Source organism: Alligator sinensis, unplaced genomic scaffold (genome assembly GCF_000455745.1).
Source record: "Alligator sinensis unplaced genomic scaffold, ASM45574v1 scaffold768_3, whole genome shotgun sequence".
In the NCBI taxonomy this organism is placed as follows: domain Eukaryota; kingdom Metazoa; phylum Chordata; order Crocodylia; family Alligatoridae; genus Alligator; species Alligator sinensis.
Genome location: NW_005842135.1, coordinates 2131392 through 2149004, shown reverse-complemented (window position 1 = coordinate 2149004; position 17613 = coordinate 2131392). Strand labels below are relative to the sequence as shown.

Below are 17613 nucleotides of genomic sequence, written 5' to 3'. Positions count from 1 at the left end.
GACAGGCTTGCCTTCCCATGAGGCACCCACCACCATGCCAAACACAGCACTTCTAGCATGCTGCAAGCAAGACACACAAGTCTGCAGATCCACACTTCTCAGTCTCAAACCACCACTCCTGGGTGGTAAGCCATAATCATTAAAGGCACACTGCTCAGCTCAATCCAGCATGGTCAGGCTCGCAGGCCCCCAGACTCAGATTTCCAGCATGGATCCAGAAAAGGCAAGCAGTGCATGAGGCAACACAGTCAGAATGGACAATATGTTGTGCTTAGAGACCATATACTTTATGGACTGTAATGGTAACCCATGTGACCACAGAATTCCTGGAAGGATAGTGAAGCAGGCAAGTTCACAATGGTGTCTTTCAGGCATCATACCAAAGGTTGGTATTTGCCAGAGGCCAGCCAGTAGTTCCCCAGCTCAGAAGATACAGATGCACTGACACTCTTGTTCTTAAAATGGTGGCCATTCTGAGTGTCTGTGTTATTTGGCTGTACAGGGCCTAGGAAGAATGGGGTTCTAATTCTTGCATATATTCCTCTAATGCCCCTGTTTTATAAGTTATTATTATTTCTTTAGACTTGTATCTCCTCTCAGTATTAATATTTGATATTATTTTTTCCTCTTATAAAGATGAGTGGATTTGGTGCTTGCAGAGGTGCAAATGATGAACAGACATCATTGGTTTGAGCCAGGCTACAGCGTTGGCTGCAGTGATAAAATTTCCTTCCTCTGACTCTGCCAATCTCACTCCATTTTCACAAACTGCCCTCTTCTACCTCTGTTCCTCTGGATCTGTCCAGTTTAGTGACTGCCAATTGTGCCAAACCATATTGTGGAATGGACACCAAGATTTTTTTTTTTAATTTGAGATTTAACAATAAAATAACCAACAGCACCCAGGTCTCTTGATGTGAAGGGCTAATACTATAACCCCTTGTGAAATCTCTCTCTCTGCCCTCAGATAGGTGACTGTGTTTTCAGAGGCAATGGGAAGTATTAAGATTGGCATTACCATCCGTCCAGGACTCGTGAATAGAAGCTTTCTGCCGGAACTTCTCAGCCAGGTGGTCCAGCCTCTCTAGCCTTCGGATCTCATTCAAAAGCCACTCCTCATAGCCTTTCTCAGCCTGCTCTAGGCCTGCCCATGCGTTGTTTATATCCTACAGTGACGAAGAAGTTACAGCAGCATGAGGGGAAAGGGACTGGTTCAGAAGATGCGAAAGGTTCTTCAGCATCATGCTCTGAGCATTCAGCCAAGATGGCCATAGATTTCCATTCATCGTTGTGTAGCAACAGGAAACCTAAGTTTGGCTCCAGAAGTTGTGAAATGTAGATTTGGAGAGGGCCAGTGATTTGATAGGCCTGATGTGGCAGGTCAGGATAGAGCAGAAGCATGGAACTCAAGAGAGGTGAACCACTGCATCTGTATTAAGGTATCTAGGAATACAATGAAGTATAGCGGGAGGCTGTCTCTACCACGCCCCACCCCTCACCTCTTGGTCAGTCCTTCAAATGGAACATCAATAAAAAATTACTTTGTAGGCTCAAAGCAGGGGCACTCAAACTTCACCCACTCACATCTGCCAGGAGCCTGAGGGGGACAGTTTATCTGTATAATTTGAGCAGGGAGCAACTGCTCCCACTTCATTATAGAGGAATAATCTGTGAGGATGACAGGTCTCAGAGAGCTATGTCCTGCAGCGTAGTGCATACAGGAACTAGTAGTTTACACTGAAGATGGTCACACTTTGCCCAGCCCTGGGGCTCAAAGAAGTCAATGTTGGTTAGGAATGGAAGGCAGAGGCCTCACGCTCTCAGTACATCAGACTCACCGAGACCATTTTCCCCTCTGATGGCATGAATGCTGGCCTATTGCTGAGCCGCAGCTTGGTCTGCAAGGTGTTGAAATTGATCTCGAGCTGGCACTTCTCTTGGACCTTGGGGGGTTTGTGCAGGCGGCGGTAGTCCCGGAAATCCTCCAGTTTCTGTTGCATGGCTTGCATGGTATTTTCTGGTGCCCTGTTCTCCAGCCAAGGGATAGTGCGACGGATCCATTCCAGCAGCTACCAATATCAAAGGTGAGAAGGGGAAGCCAGAAGAGCTTCGAATGACTTAAGATTAAGCCCAAATTTAGATTTTGTTAAAATTATGTGTCCTCTAAATTTAACAAGGTCCATCTGCTTTAAGCTGGAAACTGGTTGTTGCCAGCAGGGTTCTGCCAAAGGCAGAGAATTTCAAGCAATGACTGCCAACCAGTTGAAGTAGCATTATGGTGTCTACACTGTATACACATTGATATTGAGGAACATAGTTACAATACTGTAATCCTCTATATGCACTTAACTCATGGTTTGGTTCTGTAGTGTCAAGACCAAACTGTTTTCAAACTGCGTGTGGTATGATTTAAGGACACTGCAAGCCTGACCAGGGAATATTAGCTCCCTTTACTGTGCTGTAATTCATTTGCCTTTCCTGACTCAAAATGCTTAATCTCACACAAATGAAGTTCTGACCTCCAATTCTATTTTTTCATGTTACCTTGCTGGAAGTCAGCATGTCTCAGAGAACAGTCTGCATTTATCAACAGCTCCCTAACAGCGAGCTAGCAGAAGGGGCACTGTAAGCAGAATACCCTGCCTTGTGTAAGCACCAAGAAGCAGGACATGATGACATACATTCCCAAAACAACTCTATCCATTCTGATTTCAATTCAACATCGGTTTTAAAATCTCCCTCCTTGTACTCCAGGTCTTTTGTTGTCTTGCTCCAATCAGCTTTATCTGGCCCCCTGCTCTTCAGTCTACCACCCCCACTCATCTACTACTGATGTTTTCTGGTCATGGGTATGATCATTTCTGTAGTCTCAACACTGTTAATGTGTAAGCCTTCCTCTGGCAGTTCCTGTTATCTGGAACAGCCTCCCCACTTGTATCTGACCGACTCACTCATTCCACCTATTAGTGAATGTTTATTTCCTCTCTTGCCTATCCCTGTAACTTCTTTGAGATACCGTTTGTAAGACTGATGCTATAAGTCATACAATCCTGCACAGCATATCTTAAAAATGGCTTGCTTTTTCCTGTAATTTTTGGCAGAAGGCAGTGACACCTTAGAGAGAACTCATTAATTTTTGTGATACAGTGATTTCTTTTATTAAAATTTGCAGTCTGCTGCCTATTCTGTTGCAGATTACCATCAAGATAAAAGATTACATTTGCCATTGGCTTTAACTCAGAGTCTTTCATTTTTCCTGACTGGAAGAAAAATTACTTTCTAAAACATGGAATATTAATATTCTAAAGCAGTAGTTGGCAACATTTTTCTGTCAGTGGGCCGAAATGACCCAAATCAGGTCTGAGACAGGCCAACACTAGGACACCACTGCCTCTTCTCCTCACTGCCCAGCTGTGGCATGGCACGTGTAAAGTCACCCACTGCCAAATGCTGCCGAAGCCTCCTAGCTCTGGGTCAGATGTGGCCCACAGGTCAAATGACCCTTCTTCTACAGTATTAGACACTGGATCCTGGGTTTAAATTAAATTCTTCTCTGCATACACTGTTCAGGAATTGACAGCACTATGGACACTTACATCGCTGGCCAGTTTTTCATAGTCTTCCATGAGCTGTTCATTCTCTTGATTGACTGCCAGCACTTTGCAGATACGATTTGCTGCTGTCTCCGCCTGTCAAAGAGGAGAAGAACCAGAGGAAGAAAAGAAGTGTTAAAGACCCTATTAACCAAATGTTGTGTTTTAGCTTCCTACATACCTGTGGGAAAGGGTTCTGTCTTCCATCCCTGACTCTAGCAGCTCACCTCTGGTCCAACAGTGTGTCTTGGAAACTTACTGATCCATTTGACTTTCTATTATAACAGATTTTTTCCACTTCAAATAAGTACCTCTCTGCACTGCCTAATGCTCAACTGATCCAGCAACCTCACTGTGTTAGTCCCCAGACTCTCAGGCTATCCATATCTGCTCTGGAATTATTCCCATTGGTATCTCTGAGGTGTCCCAACCACTCATTACTTATTGAAGGGACACTGATTCTCCCTTTACAAAAAGTACAAAGCAGCTGTCATTCAGACATGTCCTCCCTTCACAACATAGATGCTCAAAGCTACAAGTTTAATAATTGGGTTCTGATCCCTGGGCACAACTGTGGCAGGTGTCAAATGTAAGACTTTCTTAAATGCTTTTATCTCTACAAAAAGTGCTGCCTAATTACAGTTAATCCATACACTGGACTCTGGATAAATTTTTAGCTAGTCTCTACGAGAAAGTTTTATATATCTAAGTAGTTTCTTTTTCCTCACCTTCACTTCTGCTTCAAACAACTATCTTCTAGCTTACCTGTCTTGAGAGCTGAAGCTGAGGATAAGCCAGGAGCAGCCTCACTGGCTTGCTTCTGTTTGGAGGGTGTGTGGACTCAAATAGGCAGGGTATGCTCAGCCGGTCCTCACTGGAACCTGGCACTACTGTGGTATAGACAAGGCCCCGGAGTGCTATACTGTCATAAACAGCATGGGCACCTACATATTTGATACATGAAACAGACAGAAGTCTTTGTCTTTAGAGCAGTGGTTCCCAATCTTGGGGTTGCAACTAAAAAATGGGGTTGCAAAGATGCTCAACTGTGACATCTAGGGTTGTGTAATGGTATGGCAGCACTGCAAATATAACCCACAGTTAAAGCAATTTAAATAAATGTCAACTAAATGCATTTAATGGCTTTTTTAGACTTTGCCCTCAATGTTGTTTTTTTAATCTAAAAAGAAGTTTAAATGATTTTAAATGTTTTAAATGAAAAATACAAAGACCATACACATTGTAATGCCATATTTATGACTTGCTGATCTTGTTTGCATCATTTTGGGGTCACAACATTTTCCAATGTTTAAATAGGATCATGCTGAAGAAAAGGTTGGGAAGCCCTGCCTTACAGCATACATCCCTCTCTGGGGTTGGAAAGAGCCATGGGTAAGATATCTGCTATATAGATAACTTGAATGGCTGCTTTATTTTTGTCCCAGATAGCAGAGCACTAGCAGGCCTCTGTCCTTGTCTACTCATTGAAGACCTGAAGATATTGCCACCAGCCTCTTATCTCAGATCAAGTATCATCCAGGTGGACAAGGAAGCAGAGATAGGATTCTCCATGAAGGTGGTTGCTTCAGTCACTTGCAGAGCCAAAAGAAGATCAGTGCTGCTATAGCAATAAAAGAAGTGGATGCACACGCTGTCTCTATAGCAGCCCTGTTCTTCAGGTTACACACCACTCTGGGTTTGCAAATAGGACTGACCCTAGAAGCAGCTGTGTACACGACTGGAGCTGTATGCAGCCCTCTATTTAATGAGCTTGTAACTGGCAAGTTTAAACTGCCATCTATTTTTAAAAGGCCTTCCGTTATTTGTTTATTCAGACTCTGAAGCCAGTGCTCTGAGTATTGTGGTTGATATGAAGCAGCAAAAATAGCAATAATATCATAAGCTCCACAATGACGTACAATTCCTTCAGTCCCAGAGGAATTGGGGATCTTAGTCACTGGTAGGAGACTTTAAAAATGAATGCTAAAATGGGCCAGCTTGTTGGTATGCAAAAATTAGCTATTTTAATAAAAGAATGAGAGTGTGAGCTTCAAAAGGGGAAAGTTTGACTGTAAGAGTTTCAACAAAAGTGCTCAGGATAATTGTCCATTTCAGAAAGCTTGTACATGCTTTGATTTTAATTTCCTCTCAGTGAGTTCCCAAGGGCCATGTACACCATTTAGAGCAGAGGTTCTCAATCTTTTTATACTTGAGACACTCATCAGAAAATGCCAGCTCTTAGTTTTGACTCATTTTTGGCTCAGAAAAACAACAGAGCAAATCTTCTGGTGCAAAGAACTCAGAAGACCATAGCAGGTCAGAATGTTTTTAACACTATGGATTCCTATTTCAAATCTCTGGGTTTATCTTGTGAATTAAGTTTGTTCATCACCAAGGAGCACCCTTAAAAAGAAGCTTATGGTACCCTGGTGGAGAATCTGATCTAAAGGGTCCTTTTACATTAAATAGACTAAGTGCTAGATGACCTCAGCCCTGTTTTTCTATAATTCTATATGACTGGGAGCGTGGGATCAAGATAAAGGTTCATTCTGTACCTTACAAGATGCAGAGCTAGGCTTTTTTTCTTTTTCATTCACTCTCCCTGCTCACTGTAACATGGCTGTAAGCAGCAGCCAGCTGAGCAACAGGGATTCACAGGGAGGTTTACATGTATGTGAGGATACTCTTCCTACAGCCCCCAGGTTTGGTTGGGGAGTGGGTGCTGTATAGTGGTTCAAAAACAAAACCCTTTAGAATATCAGCAACCAGGGAGTTATCTGTAAAATCCCAACTGCTGACAATTAGATTTTTTAGAAGGCAGTCTACCTTCTTACCAAACAATCATGCTTCTTTCTAGCTCTGTCTCCCCCAACTACTCTCTAAAACAGGAGTTCCCAAATTGTGGCTGTGGTAAAGTGGTCTGCATTGAGTCCTGTGAAGAGCTCCACTAAGTGACAACCCCATTTTTTTGGTATTTTCAATTACAAATTTGGCGATAAGGGAAACATGGGTGCCCTCTGAGACATTCTGAGGGATGACAGAGTTACAGTGGTCCAAAAAAACTTGGGAACTGCTGCTCTAGAACAGTCTGCTGCTGCAAACAATGGTAGGAGCGCTATGGTAGGAGAGGCTGTTTAGCCACAAAAGCTGCAAATGAGTTAGGCTGACCTGCTCTGAGCAGGATTAGGTGGCCATATCCTAGTTGTTGCCTTGTGGTCTCTGCTAGTGCTCCCTCTATTGCTACTGCTAGGGCACAGTATTGTGGGTAGCAGTAGTGGAATATATTAAGGAAAAGAGTCAAATGTAGACATAGCCTATGTACGGTCATGATGGCCCTATCCCACTTTCCCTTACTGAAGGAATGGTTAGGGGCATATTGATGCTTCTGAACAGTTCTCAGCTGATGTCTTGGAGACTCTAGCTACTCAACACGTAAAGCCGTGGCACTGAAAACATTGCCGATGTTGTCTTGTTCATGAGTCCCAACCTTCCCCTTGAAGAGCCATCCTTTTACATAAGAATGAAAATGAAATCATGTGGCCCATTCAACCCTGGACTTCCCTGCTAAGAATACCAGGAAAGTAGCCTATAGCTGTAATGGTTTTTGCGACATGGACATCTGTCTACAACTAATATGTGTACCTGAGAGCATCTCAGAACACTGCATACAAAACAAACTTTTTATAAAACATTGATAAGTTAGTTAGAAACTTTCATGGCAGAAATCAAATTTTCAATGCTGTAAACCCAACCAGGACTAAACAACCATGCAGTTTAGTGTTGTGAAAGTTAGAAGCAGTTAGAAAACAAGCAAACCAATCAAAGCAAGTATACATATATATAAAAATCATATAAAGGAAAAGCAGCCATACACACAAAAGTCATGTCAGGCTGGGTACCCTGTACCTTTAAAGACTCAGTACAAGAGAATTAAAGAAGCGAAAAGCTGATCATGAGACCTCCCCTTCAGGGCTTATGGCAGTAATGAAAAATCTGAATGAAAAATGGAGTGACATCATAGTAAGTCACGCAATCAAGTATGAGATGGTAGTGATTAGAGAGACCCTCTGTGATCCTGGCCCTAGGTTGAAATTCATGCTTAGAAGTTGCTTTACACAACCCTTGGATTTTGAATCTATGTCATTCAACAGCTGGATAATGTAGGACTAGCACTGAGAAAGAGCTCTGAAAAGGAGATAGGCTAGGTCATGGGAAAGTTGCTGGCCATCAGGCCTCTTGACAATGCAATCTTTTTTTTTTAATCCTCCCGCTAAACCAGTTAGACTACATAAAAATGAAGCCTTAGCAGCTAGGGAACCAAGTCTCCAATTCTTGCCCCACATCCTTGGGTTAGACACCAGGGCAGAAGAAAATGCTGTTTTTAGCAAGTCTGGTTCCAGCACTAATTGCTAACAAAGGTACAGGATCTGCACAGTGCATTTTCATACGACGATGTGGTCTGGGAGCAGAACAGAATGCAAGAATGACAGACCAGCTCCTTTAGCAATACTAGAAACCTAAGCAGTTCTTTCACACTTCCTCCCCAGTAGTTTGCTGTCAGTTTAGCCTGAAGAACTGCACGTGCCAACTGGTAAGTACTGGGGCTTGTCACTAGACTGGCATAGACTTTTGGATTATAATCCTTATCATAATCAGATGGCTTGTATTGCACTTAGCCCACTGTGAAGGAGTTTCTACTGATTTACTAGCCAGCATCCTCATGGAAAAACACCACTGCCAGATCCCTGTTTGTCAAATAGGTATTCACCTATTTGAAAAGCTGGGAACTAGAGACCTTCACCTCGCATACAAAAAAACAGGGCAAAAATACAGGTCAAACACAACTCAACCTGAGCAGAGCCTGTGTGGTTCACAATAAAGGGCAGCATGATGGAACCTACTGCCCAAGGGTTGACTTGTGGTATTACAAGTAATGCTAGCTACCGTCAACCACTGTTTTGTACCAATTAGACACAGTCCTCAGGATTTTAGTGAGCTGCCAATTGGGCCCGCAGTTGGGCAAAATGTGGGCTGTTTCTCATTAACAGAAAAAGGTATGAGAAAATCTATGGCCTATCTGTACCACTGTAACTGGAGATGGGTCCATGTCTCAGTCTTTGGATCCATTGGACCCACACTCCCATAGTGCCTCCTCACCCCCGTCTTTGGGAAATTATACACATCTGCTTTGAACAATTCTTGGTGGGTGGGTGACAGGAAGAAAGGATGGATCTTTTCTCCTTATAGCAGGAGACCACTAGAAAATTGATATATTGGGAGACTTGCAGAAAGTGAGGGAAGGTTTTCTGAGCTGGTTACGGAGCTCCACTGAGACTGAGTAGCCCAGTAGCAACTGTTTGAGATGGAAAGTAAGAGGGAGCAGAGAGAGCAATGCAGAAGATGAAAAAGCAAGGCGAAGGAGGGTAAGTGCATGCTGCTTGGGAAATGAGGGAGAATGAGTGGGAAGGGATGAATGAAAGGGAGAGAAGCAAGGGAAGAAGAGATGGGCAAGTGAGGAAGCTAAAATGGTCAAAGCCTAGATACAAATGAACCCTATGGGTGGAGCACAGTCCCTGAATAGGAGATTATGGGACACCCGTCTGGTCAGCTCATGTATAACTGGTGCTTAGCTGTAAATGGCCACTGCCCCAGTAGGAGCGCAGTGTAAAGAGACAGATAGCAGCTGTAGAATGAGTCCATCTGGGGTCCCATTTGAACCAGCATCAGAATAGGATTATATTTGGTGAGGCAGGATTTAAGCCAACTCAGTCAAGGTGCTCGGGATAAACATCATTCAGGAAAGATGATGCCCAAAGGACATTAGTCATTGGGTGAATACTGAATCTGCTGTGACACAGGTCCTTCTCTTTTATGTTAACACTGTCACTGAGGGTGTGCCCGCACTGAGCAGGAATCTTGTATTCACCACACGGGTATGGACTTTGGGAGAGGCAGAGAGGAAAGAGGCCATGTGCATTTAAAGAACATTTTCTGAATCTACAGTTTGGACATATAACTTCTTCAGTAGGGTTAAGGACCATAAATTCTGGACATAGTACAGGCAGACTACTTAGTGCCTCTATTATTATTCAATGGACTGAAGGTTTGAACCATTTCTTAGTGGAGGGTGAATTGTTGGGAGTCAGGGGAGAGAAGAGGGAGGGGGTTTTTTAGGGATAAAGTCTCACCTTCTGCGCACCTGAGAAGGCGTGGTAGTAACATGAAACATAGGTCATAATGGCCTTCTCATCCGGCCTTAGCGTGCCTATAATATCTGTGCAAAGAAGGAAAAGAGGTTGAAAGGATAAAGTAAGAAGCAGCACATAGAATAAAATATACAGTCATGGGTGGTGTGAGAGAGGGGGAGAAAACTTCCCATCATGCATTGCAGGACAGGCCAAACAGATTTCCATGCGGAGAGCTGGGAATTCGGATCAGAACGTGATTAGCAGGGTTGGCTCTGTAGATCAAAGCGGCACTCCCTTCTTCCTCCTAATATCCAGCTTTTGCTCCTAGCCAACTATCTGGGCTACATGTTTTCACACCCTCTAGTCAGTAGGCTTGTCCCAGCTGTGACTGGGTAGGATTTATTTGTGGCTTGAATGTTTTAAGTATCTGTGGGTGGGTGTGTGGGGGGGCGGGGGGTGTACTCAAGTCAGATACTGCAAAGATCAGGCTGCTTGCCCACAAAGTGTACTTCCCACTCTTATTCAGTGTGCCATGCATGCTCCTCTGGCACTGACAGTTTGCTTGCTTTGGTGAGAGCATTTACAAGGTCTCACCTGCAAAGATTTTGTTTAGGTGATCATAGCAAGTAATTACTAAGCAAAAACCAGCAAGGGCACATCTGTCTAATCTCCACCACAGGGTGTGGGGTGGGAAAGGGAAGAGGAGGTGAAAAGCATACATCTCAGACTCAAAATATGGTACCTCCTGCTCCTGAAATCACAGAAACAGAGGGTTGGTCAAATCAATTCTTTAAACCCTAGATGAATCTGGCTTGTATTCAGGGTATAAAAAAGGACTTCAGGCTATATGACAGCCTGTCCTATGCAAATGCATGTTAGAGAACTGATAAATCTTTGCAACAGTTTAGACCTAGTTTAAAAACACTGTCCAGGCCAAGCTCCACACCCTCCCAAAACAGGAGATCAACATCAGACAAACTCAGACGGGGTGCACTTTAGTGTCTGAACAGCAGTGAATGGCAGCAGAGCAAGCCTAGGAAGAGTACTGCACCATGTAGAAGGTCTGTATGTGATTTCCAACTCTAGGCTTGTTGGGGTGGCAAGAGCTGCTACTCAGCCATTAGGAAAGGAGTCTTGTATTCCAAACCTGATGCCAGAGCTCCCAGTTCCAATGGATTAATGTGTGGTCTTTGGCCCTGTGCACTGAAGCAGTTTCACTGATCTCTGAATGCATGAGTGTGCCCTACTAGCTCCTTTCCCCGCCATCTCTGACACCGGGAGCACTGCTTTGAACCAACAGCCAACTCTGCCAAAAAATAATAATAAAGATGCCCGTAGCTAGAGAGGAGAAAGAGAAAGAAAAAAAGGTTTGGACATTAGCAACAGGACCAGGTGCGCTGTGTGGAGGGAGCTTGGAATCCTGCGATACCTTCTGGGCTCCTGAGAAGGCGTGGTAGAAGCTAGAAACATAGGTCATGATGGCCTTCTCGTCAGGGCGGGCCGTTCCAACAATGTCTGTCAAAAAAAACCTGAGGTTAAATGCATATCGATTGATGAGAGGACAGCAAGGGACAGGGAGAACCAGAACTGTCCAGGGTGCCTGGTATAAGGGGCAGGGAGTTACAGAAGAGTCCGTCCCCACACACTCTTGTGCAGGGCTTTCTGACCTGCATTTGCCTCAGGTAGACAGCCTCAGATGTCTACCCTGCACCCTTCCCTCACCAGCAAAACTTCTCCCAAAAGGACATGGAAGCCAGGCCCTGGCTGGGCTCGTGGGACCACAGTGTGTTTTGTGCTGGAATGTTTCCTTTCTCTCTTGAAGGACCTGCCATAGCTGAGCAGTCTGCTGTTGCAGTGTTAAAGTGTTTTTTTTTAAAAGGAGCAGCTCCTTCATTCCTGATCACCCTACCCTGACATGAGGATGGCTTAAAATTCAAAAGGGGTCAAATGTACACAGAGCTCTCACTGATTTTACTGAGAGCAGTTCAGGATCAGATGACTGTTATTCACACTGTGAGGCTACAGGTTTGTTCCATTCCTTCAGGGAGAATTGCTGCTGGGAGAAACCCCGCATGGGCCAAACTATTGGTCTCTTGTTAGTTTTACTGGGACCCAAACCTAACCCCAGTAATTTACTGGATTTCTAAGGTGACAGCTGCAAAGTAGGAGGAAACACTTGCTAGAATTCATGATTCTCCGGAGGGGCGCACTCACAATGGGAAATGAGGGGTGTGAAGCAAGACTTGTTACTAGGGTTGGGACAACCTGTGCTAAAAAATGTGCCAGTAAAATGTTGGTTACCTAAATGCTGATTAATCAAGTTTTAGTTACATCTGCCCCACCGCAGAGATGTGCTATTTCACAAAGGCCATTGCTACTCTCTACATCTTCCTTGCCCAAACCAAGATTGGAACATAGCCTCCCTTTTCCAAGCCAGCTGGACTTGGGCAAAACAGTCACCTTATAAATTAATTTCTGGTCGGTCAACCATTGTTTGTGCTCTAGAGTTGCAGCCCCAAGCCAGAGACCCCACATGTCTCTAAAAGGTCTTCTTGCCCCAATGCCTTCAAGTAACCAGTTACACTGTCAGTGAGAGGCACTTCTGAAAAAAAGTAGATTTCCCTTTGTTTCCAGAACCAGTCAATAGCATAGTCTCATGCCCCATATTGCTGAGCAGTTGAGAAGGAATCTGTTTATAGAACAGTTTCAGAGAAAACAAGGGAAAACTGGCAGAGTTGATCTCACTGAGTTTGTTCTTCTCTAATTCTCAAAAACTGCATCTGGTAGATGGCGGTCACCAACTACACCAGAAGGGTCCAGCACATGACTTCTAGAAGTGGCACCAGACATTGGATATCCAACACTTTACTGTTCTTGGACATACCAAGTCTAGATTTGAAAGGGATAGGGAGCATAGGTCTCAGGTAAATTTTAAGTTCATGGCAATAAAATGAAAACTATAACCCAAGGCAGCAGTAATAATGCAGAACTCTGACAACAAAAATGACAAATTGGTCTAAAGAACAAGTGGATGCCTGTAGCCACAACTCTGGACCATGGAAATTGAAAACTAGATCAGACACAAGTTGAATCCCTTTGTTTCATCTGATTAATAGGGCACCATGGGCCAGAGACAGAATGCACTGGTGTCTCAAGCACGTTGTTGAGGCAAATGAGACCTCAGTTATATTTGGGAAGCAGCTATTTGGATTATTATGCATTACACAGAGATATCATTGGATCTGCTGTTGATTCAGAATTTAGTTTGATACCCAAAATGGAGCCCTACCCAGTCAACCCACACTCCCTCCAAAAAAAAAAACCCAAACAAACCAATAGATCCAGGAATTACTCATTTCTGCCTAGTGCATCAGCCCTGGGCTAAACATTATGCAGCAGACTTGGTGGGGCACAAAGAAAGAGAAGCAGAATAAGTGATTATTTTTTCTGTTGTAACATTTGTTTTATTTGTTTGGTGTGTGGGGAGGAAGGGAGTGATCAGAGGGTAGAAAAATCTGGTACAATACAAGTCCACCTAGAAGAAGTAGGAAATATCTTGGGAAGACCAAAGATAAAAAAGTAGATTCTACTTTACCTTCTGCGTCCAGCATCTTGGGGATATCCAGGTACTTCTCAGCCACATCGAAGGCGGTGTTTAGGTTAGTAAGAGGATCATCCTAGGAAAAGAAGAGTCAGATTGTCAGCCTCAAAACACCTTAATAGGAATACTACACTTCTTTGGAAAACAGAAAGCAAGGTAATTTGATGTAGTCCAGATACCTTGGTCTACTGACAAGAATACACACATGAAAGCCCTGCTGGAGCAGACCCTATTAAGAGGTTAAGTAACTAGGTTCATTTTAAAGACATGGTCTACAGATTCAGTTATGTGACAAGATTAAGATGCCATCTAGTACTTGATTGGTTAGGAATTAAAGTTGCAAACAGATGAAAAAATATCCTAAATAGGGTGGGATTTATAGCTTTCAGGGCCAGAAGTCACCATTGTGCTCATCTATCCTGCAACAACTATACCCTCTAACTTTTCCTTCAAGCCCATACACAAGCTACAGACTTGTTTTTCAAATGATATCCAGTCTCTATTTAAAGAGACAAAACACGGGAAAATACCTATTGCTAATGGTCATTACCTAGTTCTGCTAGGTCATGGGTATCAAACTTATGGCCCACAAAGCCATGCTGTGTGGCCTGTCACCAAAATCTAGAGCAAAGAGCTCTGCTTGTGTTACAGTTTGTGTTACAGTTGGGGGGCGGGGGGGTGAGTGATGGCTGTGTTAATTCTAGTGGCCGCCACTGCCACATTCAGATCCAGCTTGTGAAAAGTCCTGTGGTCCAGATCTGGCCTGGGGATTACAGAGCTGCAGTCTGTGTCTTCATTCAGCATTCCTTGCCCAAAACGTATTAGGGATTTCTTGCACCTGCCTTCATCACTCTTGGGCTTCTAACTAACCTGGGAAATGCACATATAGTTGGCAGTATATACCAAGACTCAGCCTCCCTCCACCACCACCTCTCAACCAAGTGTGAAAGCACTTTGCCCATTATTCTCAAGGAGGCAGGTCTATGCTTAAGTGAGGAAACCACCTCAGAGTACTGACAGCATAAAACTGCTGGCTCTTGCTCTGGTCATTATGAAAGCCATCTGTGCTTCAGTGCTGCCTAACAGCACTATTATGTTGTACCATGAACAGGACACTTGTAACTGTGAACATACACCGGTGCATCTCTATACATCTAAGGCCTCTATCCAGAGCTCCACCCTGATACACAAGGGAGGGATTTTAAGTAGTTTCCAGTCAGAAGGAACTGCATCATAGGCTGGAGTTATGAGGCCTGTATGTGCCAGTTCCACCACAACTGTCTTGTTCCTATCTATATCAGGAAGAAAACATTTGAGGCTGTACCTGCTCATCAGGAGCTCAGCTCTGAGGTGCTGCAACTAGTAAGCACACTTGTGTATTTACTCACCTTGTATAGACAGGGCACTAGACTCATTGCTTGAGAGAAAAATGAAAGCCCTACATTTCATAGTTTCATGGTAGCTAGGGTCAGGAGGGACCTGAACAGATCATCTAGCCTGACCCCCTGCTACAGGCAGGAATGAATGCTGGGTTCACAAGACCCCAGACAGGTGATCATCCAACCTCCTCTTGAATTTGCCCAAGGTAGGGGCGAGGACCACTTCCCTGGGAAGTTGGTTCCAGATTTTGGCCACCCTAACTGTAAAATATTGCCTTCTGATCTCTAACCATATTTTATTAGCCGGGCTGTTGCATTAAAATGAAGGAGTATACCAAACCCCACCCACGAACTCATACCTTAGCTCATCCCCTCCATGGCATTTTCTACTATGGTACAAGCAATGCTATTAACAGTATAATTTCTCAATCATAACTGAACGTGAACAGTTTGGCATTTTATGTGCCTGAAAAAACAGAAAAGCCTAGTATTGCTTCTGCTCATCAGCACAAAGCCATCTGAATGCACATCCTGATAAGCATGCTCCTTTGGGAAAAAGAGGAGTGAGTGCATTAAGTCAAACCATATATAAGGGTTATATAGCTAAGAGGAGTAGAATCAAGTTAAAAGGAAGTTTTCAGTTGAAAGTTGGGAGCGGCTTCCTGACAGGGAATGTCTACAAGCTGGAAGGGTTCCCAGAGGAAGTGCAGGAAGGCCAAACGTGTAGGAAACTGTACAATCACTTTGATCAGTCAGTAGGTTTATATTTTCTACCTAAGATGCAAGATTGAAGTGGTCCATCTGGGAACGAAGCTGATGAAAGAAGGCTATCCAGTGTTCAGCAAAGTTGAGCTTAGAGATGAGCTAGGATTCAGGCTATGTTACTTAGAAGCAGAAATGCTTTGAGCAGGTGCCAACCCCTGGGCTGTGTCAAATGCCAGCATCTTGTTCTCCTACGCAAGAGCTGAGTGTGGGACTTTTTTGCTGGTGATGGACCAAAGGTCAGAAGGGAAGTCATACAGGCTTTACAGTACTTTAGTACAACACTTTAAAGATCATCTCAGCAGACAGGGGTATTTCTGTTAGACATCTCTGCCCCCTGCCCCTTCTTTCCACACACATACCCCACCATATAAAACCCAATGCCATGTGCTTTGTAAAGCACAGAGCCCTAGAAGGAAGCTGAGATGTTATGCAGAAGACCTGGCTTTCATTATCTTTCAATCTGTTCAGGTTATCACACTGTGCCCATCACTGTGCTGACTATGTGCTACATTACACATTGCGACCAATCTCTGTTATATAGTTCTTTCCTCCTCCTTTCTCTTCATTTCTCCAAAGGGAAATCCACTGCGGGTGGATTTAAAATAACAACAATCTATCTACCATGTAATGTTTATATTAGTGAAGGTAAGGTTGAAGTGCACATCACATTTGCAATGCAAAGCAATGAAGTTTGAGGTGGCTCTTAAAGCCTGTGGGAGTTCAGTAGACAGGCTTGCACTGGCCCCAGGAAAGCACCCTCTCTTGCACAAACAAACTTTACCTTTTGCAGTTGATAGTTCTGCTGTGCTAGAGAGACAGAGCTCTCAATCCTGGTCCTCACCCTGGAGCTATAGACAATTTTCCAGGTACACAAGACCAGAAAGCTAACAGGAGATTCTGCAGGGAACCAGTGCAGTGAGCAGAGGACATGTAACATGTTTTCATGGTAACACATGTTGCTGTGGAAGATTTGCTGCTGAGTCTTGTGACTTTCTGGGCAACATGCATATAGACTGCCCAGGTCTAGCTCAGTCAAGAGGTAATGCTAGGAAGTGTTTCTGAGGTCAGGTCACAATCCTTCAGGATAGAAAGTAGTCTCCTAGCCAGCCAGAGAAGGTATAATACATTGCTTTTGTTTGCTGCTTCAAAGGAACATAGGCAAGGCATACATTATGGGCTGACTGGACTAGTGGTGAGCGTGTATCTCCTACCAGACTGCTTAAGACCCACGATGCTGCTGTGGGCCACAAGTCTTTATGTACACTTACCTTCACTGCAGACACCAGTCCTTCTGCAGTGAAGATATGTACAGGGACAAGACAGAAGCAGAGAGGGCTGTAGAGGAAGGTGTTGAGGAGGGGGCAGGCACTCCACTGAAGCTGCATGCCTTTTGATCACACTGCTGCCCTGGGGTGGGCTAGACTTTCCCAGGCTACAGCCAACCAGGCCTGTGCAAAGTGGCTAGTACTCGCTTCAGATTTGGATTCAGCCGATTCAGAGGCCAGTGATTCAATTTGGTGATTTGAATCACTGTCCTGAATCGATTCAGCTGAATCTGATTTGGACATTCGGCCTCAGCCGAATCAGCTGAATCTCCGAGTTGGCCCCATTCCTCACCTGCTCTCAATGGCTGCCCTACCCACCCTCCCAGATCCCGGCTCTTTAAAAAAAGCCTGTGTGCACTGGCTGCTGCCAAGTGAGGGGGGTGATCCCTGCTGCCCCTCCCAGCCCCACACCACATGGGGGGGCTCTGTCACGAGCCCCCCAACCCTTGCCTGCTCTTCCAGACCCACTATGGCTGCTCTGCATGCCCCAGCTCCCAGACCTGTAAAAAAAACCAAACCCCGATTCACCAGCTGCTTCCAGGTGGAGCAGCAATCCCCACTGCACCCCACTGCCCCACGCTGTGTTGGGGGGGCTCTGCCATGAGCCCCCAGAAGACCTAAGGCTGCTGCAGCAGCCGGTGAGTTGGGACTTTTTTTTTTTTAAAGGGCCAGGAGCTGGGGTAGGCGGGGCAGCCGTGGGGGGGGATGGGAGAGCAAGCGGAGGGCAGGGGGCTTGTGACAGAGCCCCCCCCCCAGCATGGG

The 17613-nt window shown here is 44.6% G+C and overlaps 1 protein-coding gene across 8 annotated transcripts in view; it reads right to left on the bottom strand.

Moving 5' to 3' along the window:
- The window catches only part of ACTN1 (actinin alpha 1), a 136486-nt gene that overhangs the window by 20456 nt on the left and 98417 nt on the right, over positions 1-17613 (bottom strand). For 6 of the 8 annotated variants that reach the window (XM_006025194.3, XM_025205959.1, XM_025205960.1 and 3 more), the window contains exons 7-11: positions 13377-13458; positions 11211-11296; positions 3597-3689; positions 1839-2069; positions 1019-1166 (exon numbers count right to left, since the gene is read on the bottom strand). In XM_006025194.3, coding sequence (XP_006025256.1) covers positions 1019-1166; positions 1839-2069; positions 3597-3689; positions 11211-11296; positions 13377-13458 — 640 coding nt within the window. Of the gene's footprint in view, positions 1-1018; positions 1167-1838; positions 2070-3596; positions 3690-9781; positions 9868-11210; positions 11297-13376; positions 13459-17613 lie in introns of all 8 variants that reach the window. The other 2 variants (XM_014520639.2, XM_025205957.1) reach the window with 1 other exon arrangement.